This window comes from Homarus americanus, unplaced genomic scaffold (genome assembly GCF_018991925.1).
Source record: "Homarus americanus isolate GMGI-L3 unplaced genomic scaffold, GMGI_Hamer_2.0 scaffold25827, whole genome shotgun sequence".
Classification (NCBI taxonomy): Eukaryota; Metazoa; Arthropoda; class Malacostraca; order Decapoda; family Nephropidae; genus Homarus; species Homarus americanus.
Window position 1 is genome coordinate 9791105 of NW_024738300.1, and position 24248 is coordinate 9815352.

Below are 24248 nucleotides of genomic sequence, written 5' to 3' on the forward strand. Positions count from 1 at the left end.
TTAACCTTGGGCCACTGAAAAATAAATTTATGTAACATATTATCAGTTTTGAACTGACCCTCACTAAGAGAAGTCGACTTGTGAAAGAGACCTAGGGGTACTTGTAAGCCCGGACCTACGGCCTAGAAAACAGTGCGTTAATGTTCGAAATAAGGCAAACAGAGTATTGGGTTTTATATCTAGAAGTGTAAGTAACAAGAGTGCAGAGGTCTTATTACAACTATATCTTGCGCTAGTCAGGCCGCACCTCGATTATGCGGTTCAGTTCTGGTGCCCCTATTATAGAATGGATATAAATTCACTAGAGTCGGTGCAGCGAAGAATGACAAAAATGATTCCGGACTTAGAAACCTTCCATATCAGGATAGGTTAAAGAAACTTAACTTGCATTCCCTAGAAAGACGAAGAGTGCGGGGAGATATGATAGAAGTATTTAAGTGGGTGAAAGGAATCAATAAAGGGGATATAGATAAAGTTCTTATAATATCCGAGCAGGATAGGACTCGGAGCAACGGATTCAAGTTGGATAAGTTTAGGTTTAGGAGGGAGATAGGAAGAAACTGGTTCACAAATAGGGTGGTGGACGAGTGGAACAAGCTTAGCAACTTTGTAGTAAGTGCTGGAACGCTGGAAAGTTTCAAAAGGAGGCTAGATAGATTCATGGATGATAGAGAGTGGTAGTAACTCTCGACAGGAGCTGCCATGCACAGGCCAACCGAGGAATTTAGTATTTTGTTCGCGTGTGAGGACTATATTACCAAGGTACGGGGGGTTCAAGTCTGGAGGTAAGTTTTTTCTTCTGTGAAAGATCGTGTAGTGGGTTTTCTCAAGGTTTAAGGTCAGTTTATTACGTATTACCCAGGTCCCGACTTTAGTTAATTCAGTGTTCATAGTTCTCTTCAAGGAATGGAGGTCTGAGCTGCTGGCATAGAGATTACTATCGTCTGCAAATAAGTTGTATTTTATGAGTGAGCTGGCGTGGACTATATCGTTTATGTACAACAAAAACAGTACTGGACCGAGAATTGAACCTTGGTGGACTCCATACAAGATTGGCGAGGAGTCAGATTGGTGGTTATTATAACAGACATGCTGCATTCTGTTAGACAGATATGAGGTAAACCAATTGTGGGACAGGCCCCTAACGCCGTAATGTTCAAGCTTTGAAAGGAGGATGGTATGGTCGACAGTATCGAAGGATTTAGAGAGGTCCAAGAATATACCGACTGTGAACTGACTGTCATCAAAGGAATTTAATATGTCATTAGCAAAGGATAGCAGAGCACTTTCAGTCGACCTTCTAGCTCTAAATCCAAACTTTTAGTCTGTAAAGATGTTATTGGCATTGCAGAAGGAATTTAGTCTATTACATGCTAGCTTTTCCAGTATCTTACTCAAGGCTGGGAGGACTGATATGGGGCGGTAATTCTTGAAGAGACCTTTGTCCCCAGATTTTTTATATGCCGGGTGGACTTGAGCAATTTTCAGTTTATCAGGAAAGACACCACTAGTGAAGGAGGAGTTACAAATGTGGAGGCGAACAGGTAGTAATAAGTGGGCCACTTTCTTAATGATGCTCATTGGTATATTGTCTTCGCCTGCTGCTGCATCTTTGGACATTTTTATGATGGCCAGTAATTCATCTGCTGTGACAGGGGATAAGAATAGTTCATTTTGCTGTCTGTTTTGCAGGTAGGCTCTAAATTCCTCATGGTGATCAGGGATGCTCTCTGCAAGATTTTTGCCAACATTAATAAAATATTCATTGAAGTGGTTGGCAATGAGGGAGGGTTCCGTTATAACTGAATCGTTTATCATAAAAGCTGAGTGGGGGGCCGAAGGCTGAGTGTTCCTGTTCTGAATAGAATTTATGACATTCCAGGTTTTCTTACTGTCGCCTGATGCTGACTGGAGCTTATTTGTATAATAGTTACGTCTGGCATTTCTAACTGCTTGTGTTACTCTATTTCTGATACTTCGGTAAGCATCACCGAAAGTTATGGGTCTTTTTGCAAATTTCCTTTGGAGTTTGTGTTTTTCCTTTATCATTATCTTAATTTCGCTTGTAATATAGGGTTTGGAAATGGATACAGTTTTCACCGACTTAGTCTTGAGCGGGAAGCATTTATCAAAGCAAGCATTGAAAATGCAAGAGAAATTACTGCTTTTCACGTTAGGGTTGTTGGAGGCATAGACAAGATCCCAGTTAGCATTCATTAGGTTAAGAACATAAGAATGGAGGAAACTGCAGCGGGCCTATTGGCCCAATACTGGACAGTCCCGTTTACACCCAACCCCTATTGCTCATATAAGCATCCAACCTATGTTTGAAGCTATTCAGCGTATTCGAGTTAATGATGATATTTGGTAACTTGTTCTATTCATCCACTACTCTGTTTCCAAACCAGTGTTTACCTATTTCACGCCTAAATCTAAATTTGTCTAATTTAAAACCATTGTTACGAGTTCGCTCCTGGTTGGATAGTTTGAGTACCTTTGTAATGTCCCCTTTGTTTAGCGCCAGTGGCGTAGCTGAAGTGTGTGCCGCCCTGGGCGGCCTTGAGTTGCTGCCCCACCCCATCCGTGCCCCCACAAAAAATACATATTGCACAGTGACTCACTCTATATATATATATATATATATATATATATATATAGTTTGTGTACCATTATAATATTACTGTACTTTCACATACTCAAATATAGTATGCTTTAAATACACCCCAAACATACTTAAACTTTATAAGTAACAGTTAAACAAAAAGCAAAAACGACATATAGGATAGGGAAAAAAGTAAAAAAGTGTAAAAAATTAGGACCATCTTTATTTCTGAAATGAAAACTACAACTTTCTACAAAGTAACTTTTCTTGTTTTTTTGTTGGCAAATTCTTCAATGACATTGTCAAAAACTATTTCATCTGTCAATTGTCGCTCTATAGACAGTATGGCAAGATTTCTCAACCGCAAGGTGCTCATAGTAGATCTTAAGTAATTCTTGATCAGTTTTAGTTTCGAAAAACTCCTCTCACAGGTAGCAACACTAACAGCAATTGTGAGGAAAATCCTCAGCATTATTACTATATTTGGAACCGAGTTCCCAAGGTTATACTTTTGAATAAACTGCAAAAGTTCAAGGGGGCCTTCTTTCCACGTCTGTATTCTGTCTTTAATAGTTATAGCAGCAACAGCAACAAAATGCTGAAGTCTTTTTCTCTCAACGAGGAACTCCTCTTTATCAATGTCGTCGTGATCGTGATCTATTTGACACTCATATTAATCATCCAAAAGATTCAATGGGGTAAGGAAGGCATATTTCTCAGCAAGTTCATGAAGCTGTTGAAATCTCAAAGTTATTTCTTGGATCACTCTGTCCAGCGAAGAAAACATTTCTCTCCTCAATTCAATGTCGTATGGCAATTCAGCATCTCGTGATCCTTCACCAAACATTTGTTTCTTCTTTTTGGGTCGACGCTGACGCTCCATGACTATCCCCAGATCATTGCAAATTTCTTTGGCATAGTTAACTCCATTACTCACTAGCTTGTCCCTATTTTCAACTAGAAATGTTTCTAATGCCCTGAGTTTTATATCACATTGTTGTATGTTCAAGCCCTTGGTTTGGAGGTAAGTCTGCGAGTCGTTAATTTCTAGAAGGACGGGTCCCCACAGGCCAAGAAAGCACAAAAAGGAAAATCATTGCAACGCACCAAGTAGAACACCAGCATCTGCCCTGGTAGCTGTATTTTCTTCTTCGCCAGTTAACTTTTCTAGGGCACTTAAGATTTTTGAGAAATGTTTCTTTACAACACTTACAGCTTCTCCCCTCGCACTCCACCGAGTTTCTATTATGCGCTTGACACTTTGACCAGTGACTGAAGTTAGAACATCCCAGCGATGGGTTGATGAAGGAAAAAATACAAACAAACGCTCCACACATCCAAAAAAGGTAACAGAATTCACAGCAACAGAAGCTGCATGAACACCCGCCAAATTCAGCGAGTGATTTGTACAAGCGACAAATTCTGCTTTTTTATTAATTTCCTTGATACGTTTCTGAACACCAGTATGAACACCAGCCATCACCGCAGCATTATCATATGCTTGCCCTCTACAATTTTGAATATCAATTCCGTCTTTCTCTAATTTTTCCAAAATCATCATTGAAATATTCTCGGCGGTTTTACCTTTTGTTTCAATGAAATCGACAAATGATTCCACAACCTTCACTTTATCTCCATCGATCATAACATAGTGTAAAACTTGGCTCGTTTGATCCTTATGTGAAATATCAGGAGTGCTGTCGAATACCATGGAAAAGTACTTTGCTTCTTTTACTTGCTTGATGACTTTGCTTCTTACGTTTTCTCCCAAAATTTCTATAAACTCGTTCTGAATAGTAGGAGACAGATAGGAAGTAGCAAACATGTTTCCCAGCTGGATTCTTAGATGATGTTCACGTAGCACTGGATCATATTTCGCCAACAAATCAACTAGCTCTATAAAATTTCCTCTATTTTCCGTTGCTTCAGTCTCGTTTCTCTCATAATTCATTCCTTCTCGGTGGCCTCGTAAAGCCAAATTCTGTTTAGCTAGGAATCTAATAATATCAAGCAATCTTGAAAGGATTTCCTTCCACTTTTTCACTTGGCTTCTTGTTCTTTTTTATCAATTGTTGCTCCACGAGCAATCCTAATTTCCAACTCCTTCCATTGTGTGAAATTCCGAACGTGAGCTGCACTGGATTCGTGCTCGGACATTGAAGGATTCAGTTTCCACCATATGTTGAATCCATCCTCAGAATTAAATTTTGAGTTACTTCTGTCTGAAAACAGTTTGCAACAAAAGCAGTAAAGAGGATTAACTTGCCGCCGATACAAAGGGATGGATTAACGTCTCCTGTAGCTGCAGATATGGGTGATGAGCAGACCCAAAAGTGCCGCCCCCCAAAAGTGCCGCCCGGGGCGGACCGCCCCCCCCCGCCCCCCCTAGCTACGCTAGTGTTTAGCCCTGACTTCCACTTATACACCTCTATCAGGTCGCCCCTCGCTCTACGTCTCTCGAGGGAGTGCAAATTAAGATGCTTTAACCTGTCTCTATACTCAAGGTTCCTAATACCCGGGATTAGTCTTGTCATTCTCCTCTGAATTCTTTCCAATGATTCTATTTCCATTCTGTAATACGGTGACCAGAACTGAACTGCGTAATCCAGGTGGGGTCTCACAAGCGCAAGATACAGTTTTAGGATGACCTCGCTAGTCTTGTAACTAACACTCCTTTGTATGAACCCAAGTACTTTATTAGCCTTGTTACGAGCAAAAATACATTGTTTACTTGGCTTAAGGTTCCTACTTATCATTACTCCTAAATCTCTCTCTCAGTCGGATTTCTCTATGGCATCGTTGTTCATCTGGTATCTGGTTTCCCTGTTTACATCTCCTATACTGAGTACTCTACATTTGTCCACGTTGAATTTCATCTGCCATTTTTTAGACCATTCGAAAAATTTGTTTAGATCTTCCTGTAGTTTTGCCGAGTCCTCGTCAGATTTAATAACACGTCCTATTTAGTGTCATCAGCAAATTTACTTATGTTGCTGTTTATGCCGATATCTATGTCGTTTATGTATATAATAAATAATAATGGTCCAAGTACTGAGCCTTGGGGAACTCCACTTGTGACGTTGCTCCAATGGTACTTAGTGCCGTTAATGCTCACTCTCTGTTTCCTGTCCTGTAGCCACGCCCTAATCCATTTAAGGATGTTACCTTTGATGCCATGTGCTTCTACCTTTCTAATTAGTCTTTCGTGGGGGACTCTGTCGAAGGCTTTGCTAAAGTCGAGATATACCACATCATAATTGTGCCCCTCGTCCACCTATTCGAAAACTGATGAAAAGAATGTTAATAGATTAGTTAGATAAGAACGTCCGCTTGTGAAGCCATGCTGGGAATCATTGATCAATCTGTGCTTCTCCAGGTGATTTCGAATAGAGTTTGAAATGATTGCTTCCAGTAATTTGTCTACTATTGATGTTAGACTGATTGGGCGGTAGTTAGAGGATAGTGATCTATCCCCCTTCTTGAAAATCGGTATTACATTCGCTATCCTCCAGGATTCTGGTACTACACCTGTTTTTAAGGACATGTTAAACAACTTTGCAAAGGGCATACTAAGCTCTTCCTTACATTCCTTTAATACTCTGGCAAATATCTCATCGGGACCAGGTGACTTATTAGGCTTTAGTTTGTCTATTTGCTTACTAACATCGTCACTAGTCACTACTATCTCGCTTAATTTGTTTTCTTCACTATCTTTGAATAGAGTCGGTGCCTCGGGTATCATGTTTAAATTTTCGGTGGTGAAAACTGTTGAAAAATATTTATTCAGATTATTGCTCATTTCTCCGTCGTTATCAGTTAGCTCGCCGGTATCTGACCGTATTGGTCCAATCTTTTCTCGTTGTTTTCAAAAAGGAGCATGTCGTCGGCGCAGTAGTCTCTGTATTGAATTGAGACTCTACTAGACTTTTCAGGTCTTGTGGCTGTTTTATACATGGCAAAAACTGGGAAGTGATCTGAGATATTGTTATAAATAATTCCACTTGCTAGGTTCTTAGGAGTGTTGCTAGTCCAGATATGATCTATCACAGTGGCAGAGGCGGCAGTTACTCTAGTGGGTTTGGTTATAGTGTTGAAGAAGAGTTTAGAATGACAGGTAGCAAGGTCTAATACTGAGGTGTCAGTTTCTGATTTTAATAGATCAAGGTTGAAATCTCCTGTGATGTAGCAGTCTTTCCTCTCTGAACTTATGATAGAGATAAGCTCCGAAAATTTATCAAGAAAATTCCTAACATTAGTGTGGGGTCTTCTGTAGATTATCCCTACTAGGATATTTCGTGTGTCGTTACGTAATTCAATAAAAACACTCTCCATGAACTCCTCCTGAACCTTTAAATCATCTTTTACAGAAGTGTTATACTTGATATCAACATATAGGGTGACACCACAATATATATATATATATATATATATATATATATATATATATATATATATATATATATATATATATATATATATATATATATATATATATATATCCACCGAAGGAACACATCAAACACTGTATTTGACATCTATAGTTTATAAACAGTCTTTAAACGATAATAAAAAGATCCGTACGAAGTTCAGTGGGATTATTACGACTGGCCACTCGCTCTGAAGACACCACACACACACACACCTTCTACCTCACTCACGACCGAAACAATAAAACACAGGTATTTACCTACGCTTATATTACTGTCCTGAGAGCCATCACTAACACAGCCTCTCGATACTACACAGAAAACGTTTTACGATCTGTAACACGAGTGAGATTGAAAGTTTATTTAGTTAGAATAATACAAAGTAAACAACAACAACAACAACAACAGCTCTCTTGAAAGGACTGTACCTGAGATAAGACCGCGTGAAGAGTCACCTCCCTAGGTAGCGTGCGGGAGAGGTCAGGACAAATGGGTGTGACCTTAACCTGACCTCCACACACACACACACACACACACACACCCCTCCTCCCCACCGGAATATCAACAAGTTCTCGCCAGAAGCTACAATTTCATTTACATAAGAACATAAGAATGGAGGAAACTGCAGCGGGCCTATTGACCCATACTGGGCAGTCCCGTTTACACCCAACCCCTATTGCTCATATAAGCATCCAACCTATGTTTGAAGCTATCCAGCGTATTCGAGTTAATGATGATATTTGGTAACTTGTTCCATTCATCCACTACTCTGTTTCCAAACCAGTGTTTACCTATTTCACGCCGAAATCTAAATTTGTCTAATTTAAAACCATTGTTACGAGTTCGCTCCTGGTTGGATAGTTTGAGTACCTTTGTAATGTACCCTTTGTTTAACCCTGACTTCCATTTATACACCTCTATCATGTCGCCCCTCACTCTACGTCTCTCGAGGGAGTGCAAATTAAGATGCTTTAACCTTTCTCTATACTCAAGGTTCCTAATGCCCGGGATTAGTCTTGTCATTCTCCTCTGAATTCTTTCCAAGGATTCTATATCCAATTATCCATTCTGTAATACGGTGACCAGAACTGAACTGCGTAATCCAGGTGTGGTCTCACAAGCGCAAGATACAGTTTTAGGATGACCTCCTATACTGAATACTTTACATTTGTCCACGTTGAATTTCATCTGCCATTTTTCAGACCATTCGAAAAATTTGTTTAGATATCCCTGTAGTTTTGTGGAGTCCTCGTCAGATTTAATAACACGTCCTATTTTAGTGTAATCAGCAAATTTAATTATGTTGCTGTCTATGCCGATATCTATGTAGTTTATGCATATAATAAATAATAATGGTCCAAGTACTGAGCCTTGAGGAACTCCACTAGTGACGTTGCTCCAATGGGATTTAGTGCCGTTAATGCTCACTCGCTGTTTCCTGTCCTCTGACCACGCCCTAATCCATTTTAGGATATTACCTTTGATGCCATGTGCTTCTACCTTTCTAATTAGTCTTTCGTGGGGGACTCTGTCGAAGGCTTTGCTAAAGTCGAGATATACCACATCATAATTGTGCCCCTCGTCCACCGATTCGAAAACTGATGAAAAGAATGTTAATAGATTAGTTAGACATGAACGCCCACTTGTGAAGCCATGCTGGGAATCATTGATCAATCTGTGCTTCTCCAGGTGATTTCGAATAGAGTTTGAAATGATTGCTTCCAGTAATTTGCCTACTATTGATGTTAGACTGATTGGGCTGTAGTTAGAGGATAGTGATCTATCCCCCGTCTTGAAAATCGGTATTACATTCGCTATCCTCCAGGATTCTGGTACTACACCGGTTTTTAAGGACATGTTAAACAACTGTGAGGGAATTACTACACCACGTCAGGTCCCTCATAACACCATCTGTGAGGGAATTACTACACCACGTCAGGTCCCTCATAACACTATCTGTGAGGGAATTACTACACCACGTCAGGCCCCTCATAACACCATCTGTGAGGGAATTATTATACCACGTCAGGCTCCTCATAACACCATCTGTGAGGGAATTACTACACCACGTCAGGTCCCTCATAACACCATCTGTGAAGGAATTACTACACCACGTCAGGCCCCTCATAACACCATCTGTGAGGGAATTACTACACCACGTCAGGTCCCTCATAACACCATCTGTGAGGAAATTACTACACCACGTCAGGCCTCTCATAACACCATCTGTGAGGGAATTAATACACCACGTCAGGTCCCTCATAACGCCATCTGTGAGGGAATTACTACACCACGTCAGGCCCCCCCCCATAACACCATCTGTGAGGGAATTACTACACCACGTGAGGTCCCTTAAAACACCATCTGTGAGGGAATTACTACACCACGCCAGGTCCCTCATAACACCATCTGTGAGGGAACTACTACACCACGTGAGTTCCTCCTAACACCATCTGGGAGGGAGTTACTACACTACGTGTTTGCTGTTCAACACCTACATTAATCTGTATGTCCACTGTATGTTCCGTTACCTTTCTCTAATGAAGGCTTTTGTTAAACCACCAATGTATGTAATAAGTCATATATGTCCAATGTATATTTTCAGCCTTCGGGCTGCAGAACTTTTTCAATAAACCGTTAATTATTATTATTATTATTATTACATATATCCTTGATTTCACAACAGACATTGCCAAAGAAAGAGGCGAGGGAAGTGTTGGAGGAAGACAAGGGGGAGGTGTAAGGGGAAGGAGGACAGGGGAGTGCTGTAGAGGGAGAGGAGAGGTCGAGAGGGAGCCGGGAGGTCGGGGGAGGGGGGGCAGAGGGAGGTGCCAGGGGTGGTGGAGGCGGTTACTGGTTAGTGGTCAGCGGTTGGCACTGGGGAGCGAATAACTTAACGAACAAGTGAGACGGATAGGCAGTTAACACAAGGTGCCAGTAAACAGGGCCATATAAGTTAACATTTTTGGTCTAGCGTATATGTTAACAACGCCACTGGCCTCCTTCCCTCCTCATGGCCATCTCTAGTGGGTGGCCATTAGTTAAATAGCATACATACATACATACATACATGCATACATACATACATACATACATACGTACATATAAATGGTTGCCCCTCGTGTAACGAGGATGGCCGGCCCAAGGGCCTCCTAGGCGTGAATTTGTTTAAGGTGTAGAAGCTGTCGCCAACACAAGAACCACACCCTGAGTTAACGAACTGCATGACCCAGTGTCAAGGAATAGTCCGAGAAAACCGGACAACTCTCCAGCTGCACTGGCTAACCATTACCCCGGAATACGATCCGCAAATCGATTAACACCCAAGTCCCCAATTACTGCTTGGGACTTGGATATATGGATAGATAACATAAGAACATAAGAATGGAGGAAACTGCAGCGGGCCTATTGGCCCATACTGGGCAGTCCCGTTTACACCCAACCCCTATTGCTCATATGAGCATCCAACCTATGTTTGAAGCTATTCAGCGTATTCGAGTTAATGATGATATTTGGTAACTTGTTCCATTCATCCACTACTCTGGACGAATGGATTGACTGAAATTTTTGTAACATCAAAGATACATAATTATAATATAAAGCAAATATGTAATGTCATGTAATAAACGTGTAGGCAAAAAAAAACATGACAGTAAAAGTGACAATTTCTCAGTTACAAACAGGTGGTATGACAGTGGACAGGAGAGGATGGGGGGTGGGGTGGAGCTGGCTGGTGTTGGGTTACAAGGAACCCCCCCCCCCAAGCAATGCCTACCAGAACCCGAATCCCGACAAGTCACCCAGGCTCTCTCCCTCAATGCAATTTTATATAATTTCTGTGTCTTATCTACTGTACAGCCAACCGCTTTCTGCAATATTACCTTTGAGAATTTGGTTAGGTTAGGTTAATGGATGCTAGTGTAAATATCCCGGTAGACACAACTCCAGCTCGGTAGACCACATACTATAGTAGCACCTTGTTTTTATATTTGCAGTCAATGTACACTGTATTATGTATACTTGCACAGTGTATGTGTGTACGTATATACAGTCGCGAAAGAAAGTTTAGGTACAGACTATTGTAACTTCTGGGAGCATCTGGCAACTACCTTAGAGTAAACATCCCGAGATCTGGGAATTTTTATGAAACATTCAAAGTTAAATTTACTTTTAATATGAATACGTAAGATTATTGTTGGATATTAGACAACAATCTCAACAATGTTAACTCTGTCAACTTTACGGTATTATCAAATGTTCGGTTGATTTACTCGGTTATGAATTACTTGACATTGACACAGGTGTACAGAAACAAGAAACATATGAGATGAATAAAAATGAAGAATTAACCCAACAGAATATAAACAAATTATAAATAGTTAATCACGGGTCGCTTGGCTAAGACGGGGGGCATTATCCGGATGTCTTAGGGTTTCCTTTGTTGACTCGAGTAAGTGTCGTCATTGTTCATACTAATGAAAGCCCCTCGAAATCGACGATGGCCGGCCCAAGGGCCACCAACGCGTGAATTTGTTTAAAGTGTAGAAGATGCCGCCAACACAACAACCACACCCTGAGCTAACGAGTTGCATGACCCAGTTCTGATGCCCCTATTATAGAATGGATATAAATTCACTAGAGTCGGTGCAGCGAAGAATGACAAAAATGATTCCGGGACTTAGAAACCTTCCATATCAGGATAGGTTGAAGAAACTTAACTTGCATTCCCTAGAAAGACGAAGAGTGCGGGGAGATATGATAGAAGTATTTAACTGGGTGAAAGGAATCAATAAAGGGGATATAGATAAAGTTCTTAGAATATCCGAGCAGGATAGGACTCGGAGCAACGGATTCAAGTTGGATAAGTTTAGGTTTAGGAGGGAGATAGGAAGAAACTGGTTCACAAATAGGGTGGTGGACGAGTGGAACAAGCTTAGCAACTTTGTAGTAATTGCGGGAACTCTGGAAAGTTTCAAAAGGAGGCTAGATAGATTCATGGATGATGGAGAGAGGCAAATGGCGTAAAGAAACTTGTCCATAGTTTCACCCTGAAACTTACACTATCTACGTATTAATGGACCAATGTGATATCGAGGTCTGCTCTGCCTCGGGGGAACGAGAGCATCGGCCCCAAAGCCGACAACAGTTGCAGATGTTGACCATGAGGCAACAGTCACTGAATGCCGCATAGATCTGCAGCTCAACTAACTCAACACTCCTAGGATAGCTACTAATGTATTAGGGTATTTAATATTAAGGTAATAAAATGGCGGCGAAGGTGTGGCTATTGGAAGAGGCTGGAGATCATTTAAAAAAAATGTGGTGGTGGTGGTGGTGGTGCCATTATTACAGTAACAGTAGAAGTGGTGAGTGTAGAGGAGCAGCAATGAGACAGGAAAGGGAGAAGATACACAGCAGAAAAATCCACGCCTACCTTACACTTGTTCATATTCTCAACGTGACCTTCAACTTGCATGCCCAGGAGACGAAGTGAGTTACCAACAGAATAAGTGCTCATATTATTATTATTATCATTATTATCATTATTATTATTATTATTATTATTATTAGCAGCAGCAGTAGCAGCAGCAGCAGCAGCAGCAGCAGCAGCAGCAGCAGCAGCAGCAGCAGCAGCAGCAGCAGCAGCAGCAGCAGCAGTAGTAGTAGTAGTAGTAGAAGTAGTAGTAGTAGTTTAAAAAAGTCGTAGTAGTATTAGTAGTAGTAGTAGTAGTAAGGGGAACGAGAGCTTCTGCCCCTACTCCAACAACTGCTGCAGATATTGACTATGAGGCTACAGTCACTGAATGCCGCATAGATCTGCGGCTCAACTAATTTAACACAGATAGGATAGCTTATTATGTATTAGGATATTTAATATTAAGGTAAATAAATGGTGGCGAAGGTGTGGCTATTGGGGGAGGCTGGAGGCCACGTGAAAAAAAAAAAAAGTAGTAGTAGTAGTAGCAGTGGTACAGTAGGTGTGGTATTGCTATTGAAAGTTTATTTAGCCAGAAAAATACAGACACAGAGTTGACAATAAGAACAATATTGACATGGCTGTTCCAGAGTAGGGTGGTGGTGTCACAGTAAGTTAGTGTGTCACAGTAGAGATTGGTAGTGTCACAGTAGAGGGTGGTGGTGTCACAGTAGGGTGGTGGTGTCTGTAGAGGTGGTAGTATCACAGTAGGATTGGTACTGTCACAGTAGGGTGTGGTGTCTGGTAGGGTGGTAGTGTCACAGTAGGGTGGTGGTGTCACAGTAGGGTGGTAGTGTCACAGTAGGGTGGTGGGTGTCACAGTAGGGTGGTGTGTGTCACAGTAGGGGTGGTGTGTCTGGAGTAGGGTGGTAGTGTCACAGTGGGGTGGTAGTGTCACAGTGAGTAGGGTGGTGGTGTCACAGTAGGGGTGGTACTGGTGTCACAGTGGTGGTGGTGTCACAGTGAGTTGGTGGTGTCACAGTAGGGTGGTGGTGTCACAGTGGGGTGTGGTGTCACAGTGAAGTTGGTGGTGTCACAGTAGGGGTGGTGTCACAGTGGGGTGGTGTAGTTGGTAGTGTCACAGTAGGTGGTGGGGTGTCACAGTGGGGGGTGGTGTCACAGTAGGGTGGTAGTGTCACAGTAGGGTGGTGGTGTCACAGTAGGGTGGTAGTGTCACAGTAGGGTGGTGGTGTCACAGTAGGGTGGTAGTGTCACAGTAGGGTGGTAGATTTTTTTTTAGATTGCCCCCGAGGGGGCTAGTTTATTTGGCACCCTCTTACATCCTGTGCAAGGTGAAGCACAGAAGCGTTTACAGCGCCCATTTGGGAAGCATACTAAGTTCATGCTTGCCTTTATTACTCATGCATTAAGGGCGTAAAAGCCTGAAGGGTCATGGGTTTTGTTAGCAAGTTACATAAAGTGACAGAATGATGAGTGTGGGGGGGGGGGGAAGTTCCCGGTACATTTCATCTGTTTATGGCAAAGTGTGGCAGGTCCCTAATAATGTCAAGTGCCAGGCCTGTGACTAGGAGGAGGGATATCTGGTCAGGGAGGGAAGAGGTAACGGCTGGGGACCTGTAGGAGGAGGTCTTAGGGCAAGTGAGGATGTAGTGAGAGAGGGTGTGAAAGTCAAGTCGACCACAAAGTTTACAAACAGTGCGGCCAGGCTCAGGGTTGCCAATGTACCCCCATAGGTACCTGTACCCTAGGCGCAGTCTCATGTACATAATCTGTTGAGATCGAGTCAGGGATTGATACTCTTTGTAGTGGTGGTTGTCATCACCTGTTATAGCGTCATAGTGGCGTAGTGTGACGCTACCCCGTTGTTCCAGGTGTGTCCAATGTTCGTCGAATGCTTCTCGTTGTGTGGTGTGTATGCGAGAGTTGAGGTGACTCAGGGAGAGGGTGAGGGTGGCTTCAGTATCTTCTTGTTTCGCTTCTTTGGCAAGCCGATCAACAGTGCCATAGGCAGTTATTCCTATATGTGACGGGATCCAAATAAATTGACACGGATGTCATCAGTTTGTTCTAGCCTGGCGACGGTGACTAGGGAGTGTTGGGCGGCAGGGGAGGAGGGGGAGGGTAATTTGAGCCTCGCTAGCCCAGAAATGTTGTCACTGATTATAAGAAGGTTCCGGCGTTCAGTGCGAGCATAGGTCGCCCCCTCATGAATGCCCGCGAGGATGGTTATGCTTTCAGTGTCAGTGGAGGAGGTCCAGTCGTGGACCCTGACTTTCCTGCGGGCCTGGCGCTTAGGAATCCACACAGCTGCCCCAGCGCTGCCCAGTGTGGTAATGGACCCATCATAGTAGACAAGGAGAGGAGGGTGGGAGGTTGTAAGAGAGAGTTGGGTGGTGGTGTCACAGTAGGGTGGTAGTGTCACAGTCGGGTGGTGGTGTCACAGTCGGGTGGTAGTGTCACAGTCGGGTGGTAGTGTCACAGTCGGGTGGTAGTGTCACAGTAGGGTGGTAGTGTCACAGTAGGGTGGTAGTGTCACAGTTGAGTGGTAGTGTCACAGTTGGGTGGTAGTGTCACAGTCGGGTGGTAGTGTCACAGTTGAGTGGTAGTTTCACAGTAGGGTGGTAGTGTCACAGTAGGGTGGTAGTGTCACAGTCGGGTGGTGGTGCCACAGTGGGGTGGTAGTGTCACAGGGAAGTGAGGCTGACCAAGCCGTCCGTAATAAGGATGGAGTTAATGGTCTCAGTCGTAGCTTGGTTCACCTCATGGCAGTGTTCACACATTTTGTTTGCTAATGAAGCTGCCTGTCTTATTTTCTTCCCTTTCTTTCATTACTACTGTGTTAGATATATAGTTTTGAATAAGTTTCTCCTTATCATTTGAGTTACATTTTTTCTCTTTTTTAGCATAATTAAGAAAGTTTGCATTAGCGTCGACGAACCATCTCTTCACTATAGTACTGTGTAGTTTACCCGTACTGTGCCTACCTCCACAAGGCGATAAGCTACAGTATTTAAAGGGGAAGACCAGCTAGTTGACCTTCACCTTTAACTACTGTATAACCGTACATATCTTATTATTACTACTATTGTCATCAGCAGCAGTGGCATCAGTATTAGGTGTAACATGAGTTGAATCAGTGATAATGTTATTATTATTACTATTAACATTATTATTACTATTATTATTTATGATCTACGTAGTGAAACAGTGCGAGTCATGTAGAGAGATGATCCAGGAATTCACACATCAGAGGTCAAATGAAAAACACACACAAAAACATAAAAACATAAAAAAAAAAACAATTGCTTCTTCCCGACCATCGACCTTGAGTTTGTTTGTGCACATCATTGGTCAGATCATGGAGATTGTAACCTTGAGTGGCGCGGCGGTAATGTGAAGGATACCAACTGAATATTCCCCCCAAAATCATGACTGTCATCTACTCCCCAGAAGGTATAAATATGCACCACGTTATTGAGAATGAAGGAATGATCCGTAACTTGGATAATATAGATTAGTGCCAAAAAGAACTGGATGCAGAACAAGACGTGTCATGGTAGTATTTGGCAATGTGCAATTCTGTGGTGGGTATACGCGTGTGGACTCCTCTCATCCCTACCTCCCACATCCTCATGCACAGTTAGTAGCACAATCCAGCATAGACAAGACACACACAATGGCTGCAGGACCCGTTGATAATATAATACTTCTGGCTGACTGTTATAAGGTGAGACAGAACCTCCGCCACTTGGATTACGCTAGACTATTAATTAGGTTAAATTTAGTGAGAGATTCTATTATTTTTTTATGTTTAATAGCTATTTTATGCTTATTTTATACTAGCAATAAGTAAATTTTAGTTAATACTTGTTTCCTCTACTTTAAAGTAAGGTTTCTGAGTTAGGTCAGCTGTAAAGTAAGATATTCATATTAATATCAGTATTTCTTCTAAGTTCAGGTGAAATCGGTGTTAGTGTTTGTACAGACTATAAGATACACGCGTGTACTGTATGTGTGACCTGTAAAGATGGTTCATAGTGTTTGTGTGACCAGAAGGTGAATAGAATGAATTATTTCGTCGTCATGGGCCATTAGTGGTCGTGTCTGTGTGATAACGTAACTAGTGATTTGGTTTATATAACTTAATAGATTCTTTGTATTGTCTGTAAACTGTTATGGTTGACGAGGAAGGTGGTTGATAAACAGTATATCGGTCACGGCCATTTGTCGAACAATTGGCCCTTTGCCACCCACCACCAAAAATTCTTAGGTACCCTACTGTGGTTAGGCTAGGTTAGGTTAATTTAGTTTAGATTAGCTTAGCTTAGGTTAAGTTAATTTAGTTTCAATTAATATAATTTGGGTTAGGGTGCCCATTGCTTGATTTTTAGAATGTACACCAAACAAATATTTTTCAAAAAAATAAAAAATAAAAAAGTAAAAAATAAAATAAATAAATAAATAAATAAATAATTAAATATATACAGTATAGTACATGTTCCCACCTCCTCTCCCCCCAGTCGTCACACTACAAGGTCTACCCGCCTGGTACTACAAAACTCTACGCTTACTTTGAGTCCAGAGGCGGCAAGTAAGTACAGTACCTGTGAATCTTTTTCTAAAGGTTTCTCTCATGTAAGAGCAAATCTAAGGAAACTATTGACTAAATTCGGATGTAAGGATTCAGTTCTTCAAAAGGCTAAGTCTGAAATGCTTGGAAATGTAATGCCTTTTTCTAATCTTCGTCAGAAATACAATGGCATTAGCTATATATTGTATCTATATGTATAGAAATGTTGCACGTCTACCGAGATGGGTGGTTGACAGACTCTTCGACACACACACAGTGGCACCGATTGAAACATTCTGTTATGTCTTGTAATATACTGTACACACTTATGGCGCGGGTCTTGTTGTCATTCTTGCTGTATGACGAAACGCGCGATGGTCAACATCACGCCACATTCTTGTAAGTACAAACTACACAGCCGTGCGGCTTTTCATATTGTACAAGAGATCACTCTGGGACGACCACCCAGCTCGGTAATACCCTCTGCCAGCCTGCTGTTGAAAGTTACCAACACTTTAATTTTCTATGAATGAGTTCGTCTTTCCTCGCAAACTTACCTGGAGAGATCATCTTAAGCACAATAGAGTAAGGTACTGTACATTGTCTAAGAGAGAGCTGTTGGGTTATCGAGTTAACTACCAGTTTATACTTCTACCAGAACGCCTTCCGGAGTATTAGACAGTAATACCAGTACCTAACTTATTATACAGCTGTTTCCAATCTTCAAGAGAAATATGTAGTGCTCTAATCATTACCTGGCAATGTAACATTGCATAATAATAATAGTACACACTACATAATTATATAGCAATGATTCCGATCATCCCATGTCGTCGATCTAAATCAGAATTTTTATAATTCCGGGTGTCGTATCTAATGAGATACCAATTTTCTTGTACGTGTCGACTGCGGTAACTTTTACGTACCCCTGGCGACCTGTACGTGTCGGTGTACATATTCCTGACAAACTTTACGCATGTACCTTATGTACACATGCCCGAGAATATGTAGGTACATACGTGTCTCCCCCGGCAGGTTCCCCTACACGGTGTTCTTCGGGCTGCAGTACATCCTGAAGCAATGGTTGTGTGGTCCTGTGGTGACCCGGGCCATGGTGGACGAGGCTAAACAGATCATCAACACTGTCTTCAAGAGGAACGATGTCTTCAACGAGGAAGGCTGGAACTACCTGCTGGAGGTGAGGGAGCAGGAGGGGTGAAGAGGCGAGAGAGGAGGAGGAGGAGGAGGAGGAGGAGGAGGAGGAGGAGGAGGAGGAGGAGGAGGAGGAGGAGAGGAGGAGGAGGAGGAGGAGGAGGAGGAGGGAGGAGGAAGAGAAGGAGGAGGAGAGAGGGAGGAAAGGAGAAGAAGATAAAGAGGGGTTAGAAGGAGAGTGGGCAGGAGGAGAGAGAGGGAAAGAGGGAGAAAAAGCAACAGATACCGATGGACACAGAAGGGGGTAGGTGAGGCAGAACCAACATTTCCCGCCTGGAATAAGTGTGAATTGTACTCCTTCCCTCTTGTAACACCCAGCACCTGCCTCCCTAGTGTTAACTGTCACCCTCCCTCCCCCAACACCCAGCACCTGCCTCCCTAGTGTTAACCTCACCCAACACCCAGCACCTGCCTCCCTGGTGTTAACTCTCACCCTCCCCGCCCCTAACACCCAGCACCTGCCTCCCTAGTGTTAACCCTCACCCTCCCCTCCCCTAACACCCAGAACCTGCCTCCCTGGTGTTAACTCTCACCCTCCTCTCCTCTGTCCAGCATCACGGAGGTCGTCTGCCGCTGAGGGTGAAGGCGGTGCCTGAAGGTAGCGTGGTCCCCACCAGGAACGTGCTCTTCACCGTGGAGAACACCGACCCCGCCCTCCCTTGGGTCACCAACTTCTTCGAGGTACTGTATGTGTGTCTTGATACTGATGGTACTGTTATATACAGGATTGTCTTAAAATGTTTATACACATTGCCTGACAGAATTTCGTAGAGTTCACGTGAATGTTTATATTACAAGAACAACATTGTCCTCACTGGTGGGAGACCTCGCACATCAACACGTGAGGACAATGTTACCGTTGTAATACAAACATTCACGCGATATCCACGAGAATCTGTCAGGTAGTGTGTATACATCTTTCTGAAACACTCATTATTGTGTGAATTTCCATGGTTTCAGTACCTTAATGGGTCCAGGATGAGACGTATTGGAAACAAATCATTTCCCTTTTTTTTCTACTTTAAACATGATGAATAGTTGCTAACTGCTCATAATAGTGATCAATACTGACTGACGTTTGACTGTATTTAGTTAGAATAGTGTTGATCTCTTCTGATCATTTTATGTCAGTTCTGAGTCACTTTTTATTTCATTATAATAACTAAAGTCAATAATAGATAGTTCATAATCTTAACTCAGCCGTCCTTGTAACTTGTATTCTTAATTATTACCATCATAGTTAGGTTAGGTTAGGTTAGGTTAGGTTAAGCACTGGTGAGTGGTGATTGTGTACAGTAGTGTATTGGTACAGACGCTGCTGGTCCAGACGTGGTACCCCATGACGGTAGCCACCAACTCCCGCGTCTACAAGCAGATCATCCACCACTACATGAACCTCACCCACGACAACACCCACACCGTCGAATACTCCGTGAGTTACTTTACTAAGGTTTCTGAACAGTTTGCTGACGTCTGCTCAGGAGGTTCTTATTAATGTGACTTAAAACAGCACAGTATCCCCCTCACCCACAGCTTTTGCACGCGATGAGACGGAATAGGCGGAGGTGGGATGGGCGGTGTGCAGTATGATAAATAACCTTAAACAGGATTAATTAAAGTAAAGCCTGAGTAAATAAACATTGTCTCCACAGCTTCACGACGCTGGGTACCGCGGGGTGTCCTCCGTAGAGTCAGCTGCTCTGGGTGGCGCCGCTCACATGATTAACTTCAAGGTAATTGACCCTTCACCCATTACTAGATTTACTTATAAATTTATTTCGAGAATTTCAGAGATGATGTGAGGAGGTATATGACTTAGGTATTGTACTATAAATATTACGTGCTTTAATAGTTACTTTGTTTTTCAGTTCAATAACATAATAGCAAAATGCATTATAAATATTTGCAATTTTGACATAACCAGAAGAGGCACCACAGGACGTGATGCACTACTCGTGTTTACAAATATTACAGTCGTCGGACACCGTGGCGGGAACCTCCCTACTGAGGAAGTACTACCACCTAGAGACCGTGGCTGGCTTCTCCTCACCTTCGTCAGAGCACTCCACCGTTACTACCTGGGGCAAGACCAGGGAATTAGAAGCACATAGGCATATGCTATCCACATATTCTGAAGGTTAGTAGTCAGTGACCCCTTTGTACAGTGTGAGCACGAGTTAGCAGACCCCCAGAAAGTTCAGAAACAAACCGACAATAACGAGATAAATGTACGAACAGCACTAATAAGGGATTCGAACCCATAAGCTTTACACACATAAGGCTCATGATAGATCTTCTCACATCGAACACTAGGATATGCAGCTGGGAATACTGAGAAACCAGGAGATTTATTTGCTGGGAACTAGTACAACCTAGCACCACGGTTTGCTGCTGAGAGTTTGTAGAAAATTATGATCTAAGCCGCTGGTGACATTAGGACAGCTACTGTATATGAGGCTATGTAGTAGGTACTGTGTATCTTGGGAACACAAAGGTCAGTTCTTGTAGGTAAGGGGTGTACTGTACTGTACTCTACTGTACTGTACTGTACTGTACTGTACACAGCACCGTGATCCTAAGATCTGAACGAAGGTGGGAGTAGCGCGGGACTGAATGAAGAAGAAACGAAAAAAGCTAAAAAAAATAATAGCGAAATTATATGTGACTATTATTACTACCATTTTTATTTTGCACAGGAGACCATTATGTTTCATTAGCGGGATCTTTAGCCATTAATGATGGTATTCGTCAAAGGTAAAAAGATCGTTCCCCTGGTAAAGTGGTAATAGAAATAACATTTTACTTGTGACTAATTTTAGTTAGTTATTTAATCCGGGATACCAACTCTGAAAATTCTAATTTATATGTAAAAATAACTTATCCATCACGGAAACTTGAAGGGCCACATATAACTTAGTGTAAATAGATGGAAGTTGTGACCTGACCTCACGTTTAGTAACAAAAGTAGTCTTTATAATGATTTCCTTCCTCCAACGTTACTACTTGTCTTCCCTGCTTCATACAGGAGACGTGGGGTGTGTGTGTGACTCGTACAACATCTGGCAGTGCCTGGAGGAGCATTGGTGTGAGGATCTGCGAGACCTGGTGCTGGAGCGAGGCAGGAAGGGCGGCTGTATCTACCTCAGACCCGACAGTGGCGACCCCAAGGAGGTCGTCCTCAAGGTGAGGGGATGGGACGGGGGGTAGACAAGTGGCTCATAATTTTTACCCGGGACGCTTCCCCACTTTGTTTGTATATAATGCAACCTACAATACTAGTTCCTCTTTTTTCGATACAGGTTTAGTCTCGTACAATATTTATTAAAATTATCATCGTAGATTGCCTTTTGTTTCTAATTTATATGCATAGAAAATTTACGTATTTAATTCATCGTCTAAGACCGATATGAGGTATATTCCTAAATAGCCTTGTGCGTCTTTGCAATGTACTGTTTAATGGACGCATCACTGAAGACAGCACAAACATTATGATACAGGATGAATCACGTTAACCCTTTCAGGACGTTGACTTAAGGTATGTTTTCAAAAGGTTAAGATAAACACTGTTTCCTTGTTTGTGTGTTGCCTAGAGCCTTGAGATCCTGGGTAAGGCGTACGGGACAGAGACCAACTCGAAGGGGTACAAGTTGCTGCCTCCCTACCTCAGAGTCATCCACGCCGACGGCATCAACCACAAAGCGCTCTGTAAGTCACCCCACAGCTCACTGAACATATTTTAGAAGCATGTGCATGAATTAAGGTAAGGCTAAGGCTAAGGTTAGGTTAGGTTAGGTTATACTAAATGTCTGAACAAAGTACGACAAACACTAAGAATGTGTCTAGAGTAATGCTACTTATAGAACGTAAGTCTTAGAATACAATAACCTAACCTAACCCCCTAGCACCCAAGTACTGTACCATTAGGGTGTTTAATCATCAGGTGATATAAGCTGGGGCTAATTTTCAGGTTATCTGAGCTTTTCAAACTGTGTAAACATTCGAGATATATAGACTGATTCGGGGGAGTTAATGTCCCGACTGAGTGACTGGGAGGCTGGGCTGTATCAGGATAATAAACATGTCATAGAAACTTCATTATGCAGTTCCATGTTGTTTCTATTTTGACTATTTGTCATTCTCAAGAACGTTACCCGTATATATACGCAGCGGGAATTACGTAAATATTGGTAGGTAAACATTTATGCCATTGGTTATCAACAGTTAAGGAATGTGGTCTGGTCGTGATGTTACTTCTTCTTTTCTTTGTTTTTAGGAGAGCAAAGTATTTGTCCATTTTATTTAGTTAGTGGATCTCAGGACCATTTTCTGCGCTGGTAATAGACAGTTAAATCCAGTCTTCACTATATTCTTCGGGAAATTATACATTTCATTGAAGTGTTTTTTTATAGTGAGTTAAATCCCACCATTATGAGCACCTGACTTTACAGGGTCCATCCTGGAGCACCTCAAGAACCACGGCTGGAGCACCGCCAGCGCTTACTTTGGGGCCGGGGCCGCCCTGCTCCAGAGGGTGAGCACTGTACTATAGCTGGTGTTGTCTCCCAGAGTCTGATGGTGAACACAATCACATAAACCGGAGGGTTTGTTCCTTTAATCACACAGTCACATTTAATTGATTACACGTAAACGTTACTTTAATTTTACCTCCTAGAATATATCATAATTAAACCAACCCTTACGCTCGTTCCTTTAATTTAGTCTCACTAATAAGCCATCACCAATATGGACTCCTTCAGTTTTATCTCAGAGTCAACAGTAACTCATTCTGGGTGTTGGTTTATTCTAGCTTGACCGAGACACACAGAGGTGTGCCTACAAAGTGAGCTTCGCGGAGGTGGAGGGTGAGGGTGTGGAGGTGTATAAAGAGCCTGTCACTGACTCCGGCAAGACTAGCAAGCGAGGCCGCCTCACCCTCCAGTGTGAAGACGGCGTCTACACCACCGTCCAGAGTGGCAAGGGCGACCCAGCCAAGGTTAGTCTGGGGCCAGATAACAAAAAATAACGGGAAGCCCAGACCAGGGATATGAGAACCTCTAGTTCGGGTTCTGTATCTCAGAGTTATTGAAGACCTGGAATTTTTAGAAAATTAAAAATTTAAGCTGAGGGAAATCTTGAACCTGTATTAAATATTGACTTTTGAGATGCTCAGCCTCTGAACTACAGATGTGTTTTAACCACTAATAATCTGTTTCCCCAACAAATGAATCTCTAGACTTCTGAAGGTCTGGGATAATCATTCTCTTTAGTACAAATGAGTTCCAGACCAGACCACAAGATCTCTCTACTTCCCTAACCAACCCAGAAGCTGCTGGCGACCTCAGGCAGCCAGGCATCTAATAATGTTTCTCTAACATTTCAGGACCAACTGGTAACTGTCTTTGAGAATGGTGAGCTGCTGCGGGACTACACCTTCAGGGAGGTCCAGGACAGGGCCGATATCACCTTCGACGACTTCGACATCATAAAGTTCCTGAAGGAGGACACTGACTAACTTCACCTTCAGCTCTCCCAGGTCCTCCTTACCTGACGCTCCCACAAACTCAGGTTTTTTTTTTCGGATAACCTGAAGATTTACCCCAGCTTATTTCACCTGAAGATTTACCCCAGCTTATTTCACCTGAAGATTTACCCCAGCTTATTTCACCTGAAGATTTACCCCAGCTTATTTCACCTGAAGATTCACTCCAGCTTATTTCACCTGAAGATTTACCCCAGCTTATTTCACCTGAAGAGTTACCCCAGCTTATTTCACCTGATTCACTTTTATTCCGCAAAAAACATCAAATTATCTCTTACTCTCTTGTTAATATTGTCTCTATTTTAACTCTCAAGGTCTTTCTCTTGTTATTTCTTTGGTGAAATACTTCCTTCTGTTACCTCCCAAGTTATATATATTCCTTTGTTTAATCTCCTTTAATATTATTATCCACGGCCGGACCCAGACCTCTAATTTCCCCGATGCAATCTTTCAATTTTGGT

At 42.4% G+C, this 24248-nt stretch overlaps 1 protein-coding gene across 1 annotated transcript; it reads left to right on the forward strand.

Annotated features, from left to right (window-relative positions):
- Positions 1-16004: 16004 nt before the first annotated feature.
- LOC121873830 (nicotinamide phosphoribosyltransferase-like) lies at positions 16005-23824 on the forward strand. Its single transcript, XM_042377573.1, has 12 exons — positions 16005-16193; positions 16987-17057; positions 18072-18234; positions 18801-18929; positions 19561-19680; positions 19901-19981; positions 20223-20385; positions 21274-21431; positions 21839-21953; positions 22697-22779; positions 23056-23241; positions 23629-23824. Exons 1-12 carry the CDS (start codon positions 16020-16022, stop codon positions 23758-23760), a joined length of 1575 nt encoding a protein of 524 aa, XP_042233507.1. The 5' UTR covers positions 16005-16019; the 3' UTR covers positions 23761-23824.
- Positions 23825-24248: the final 424 nt, after the last annotated feature.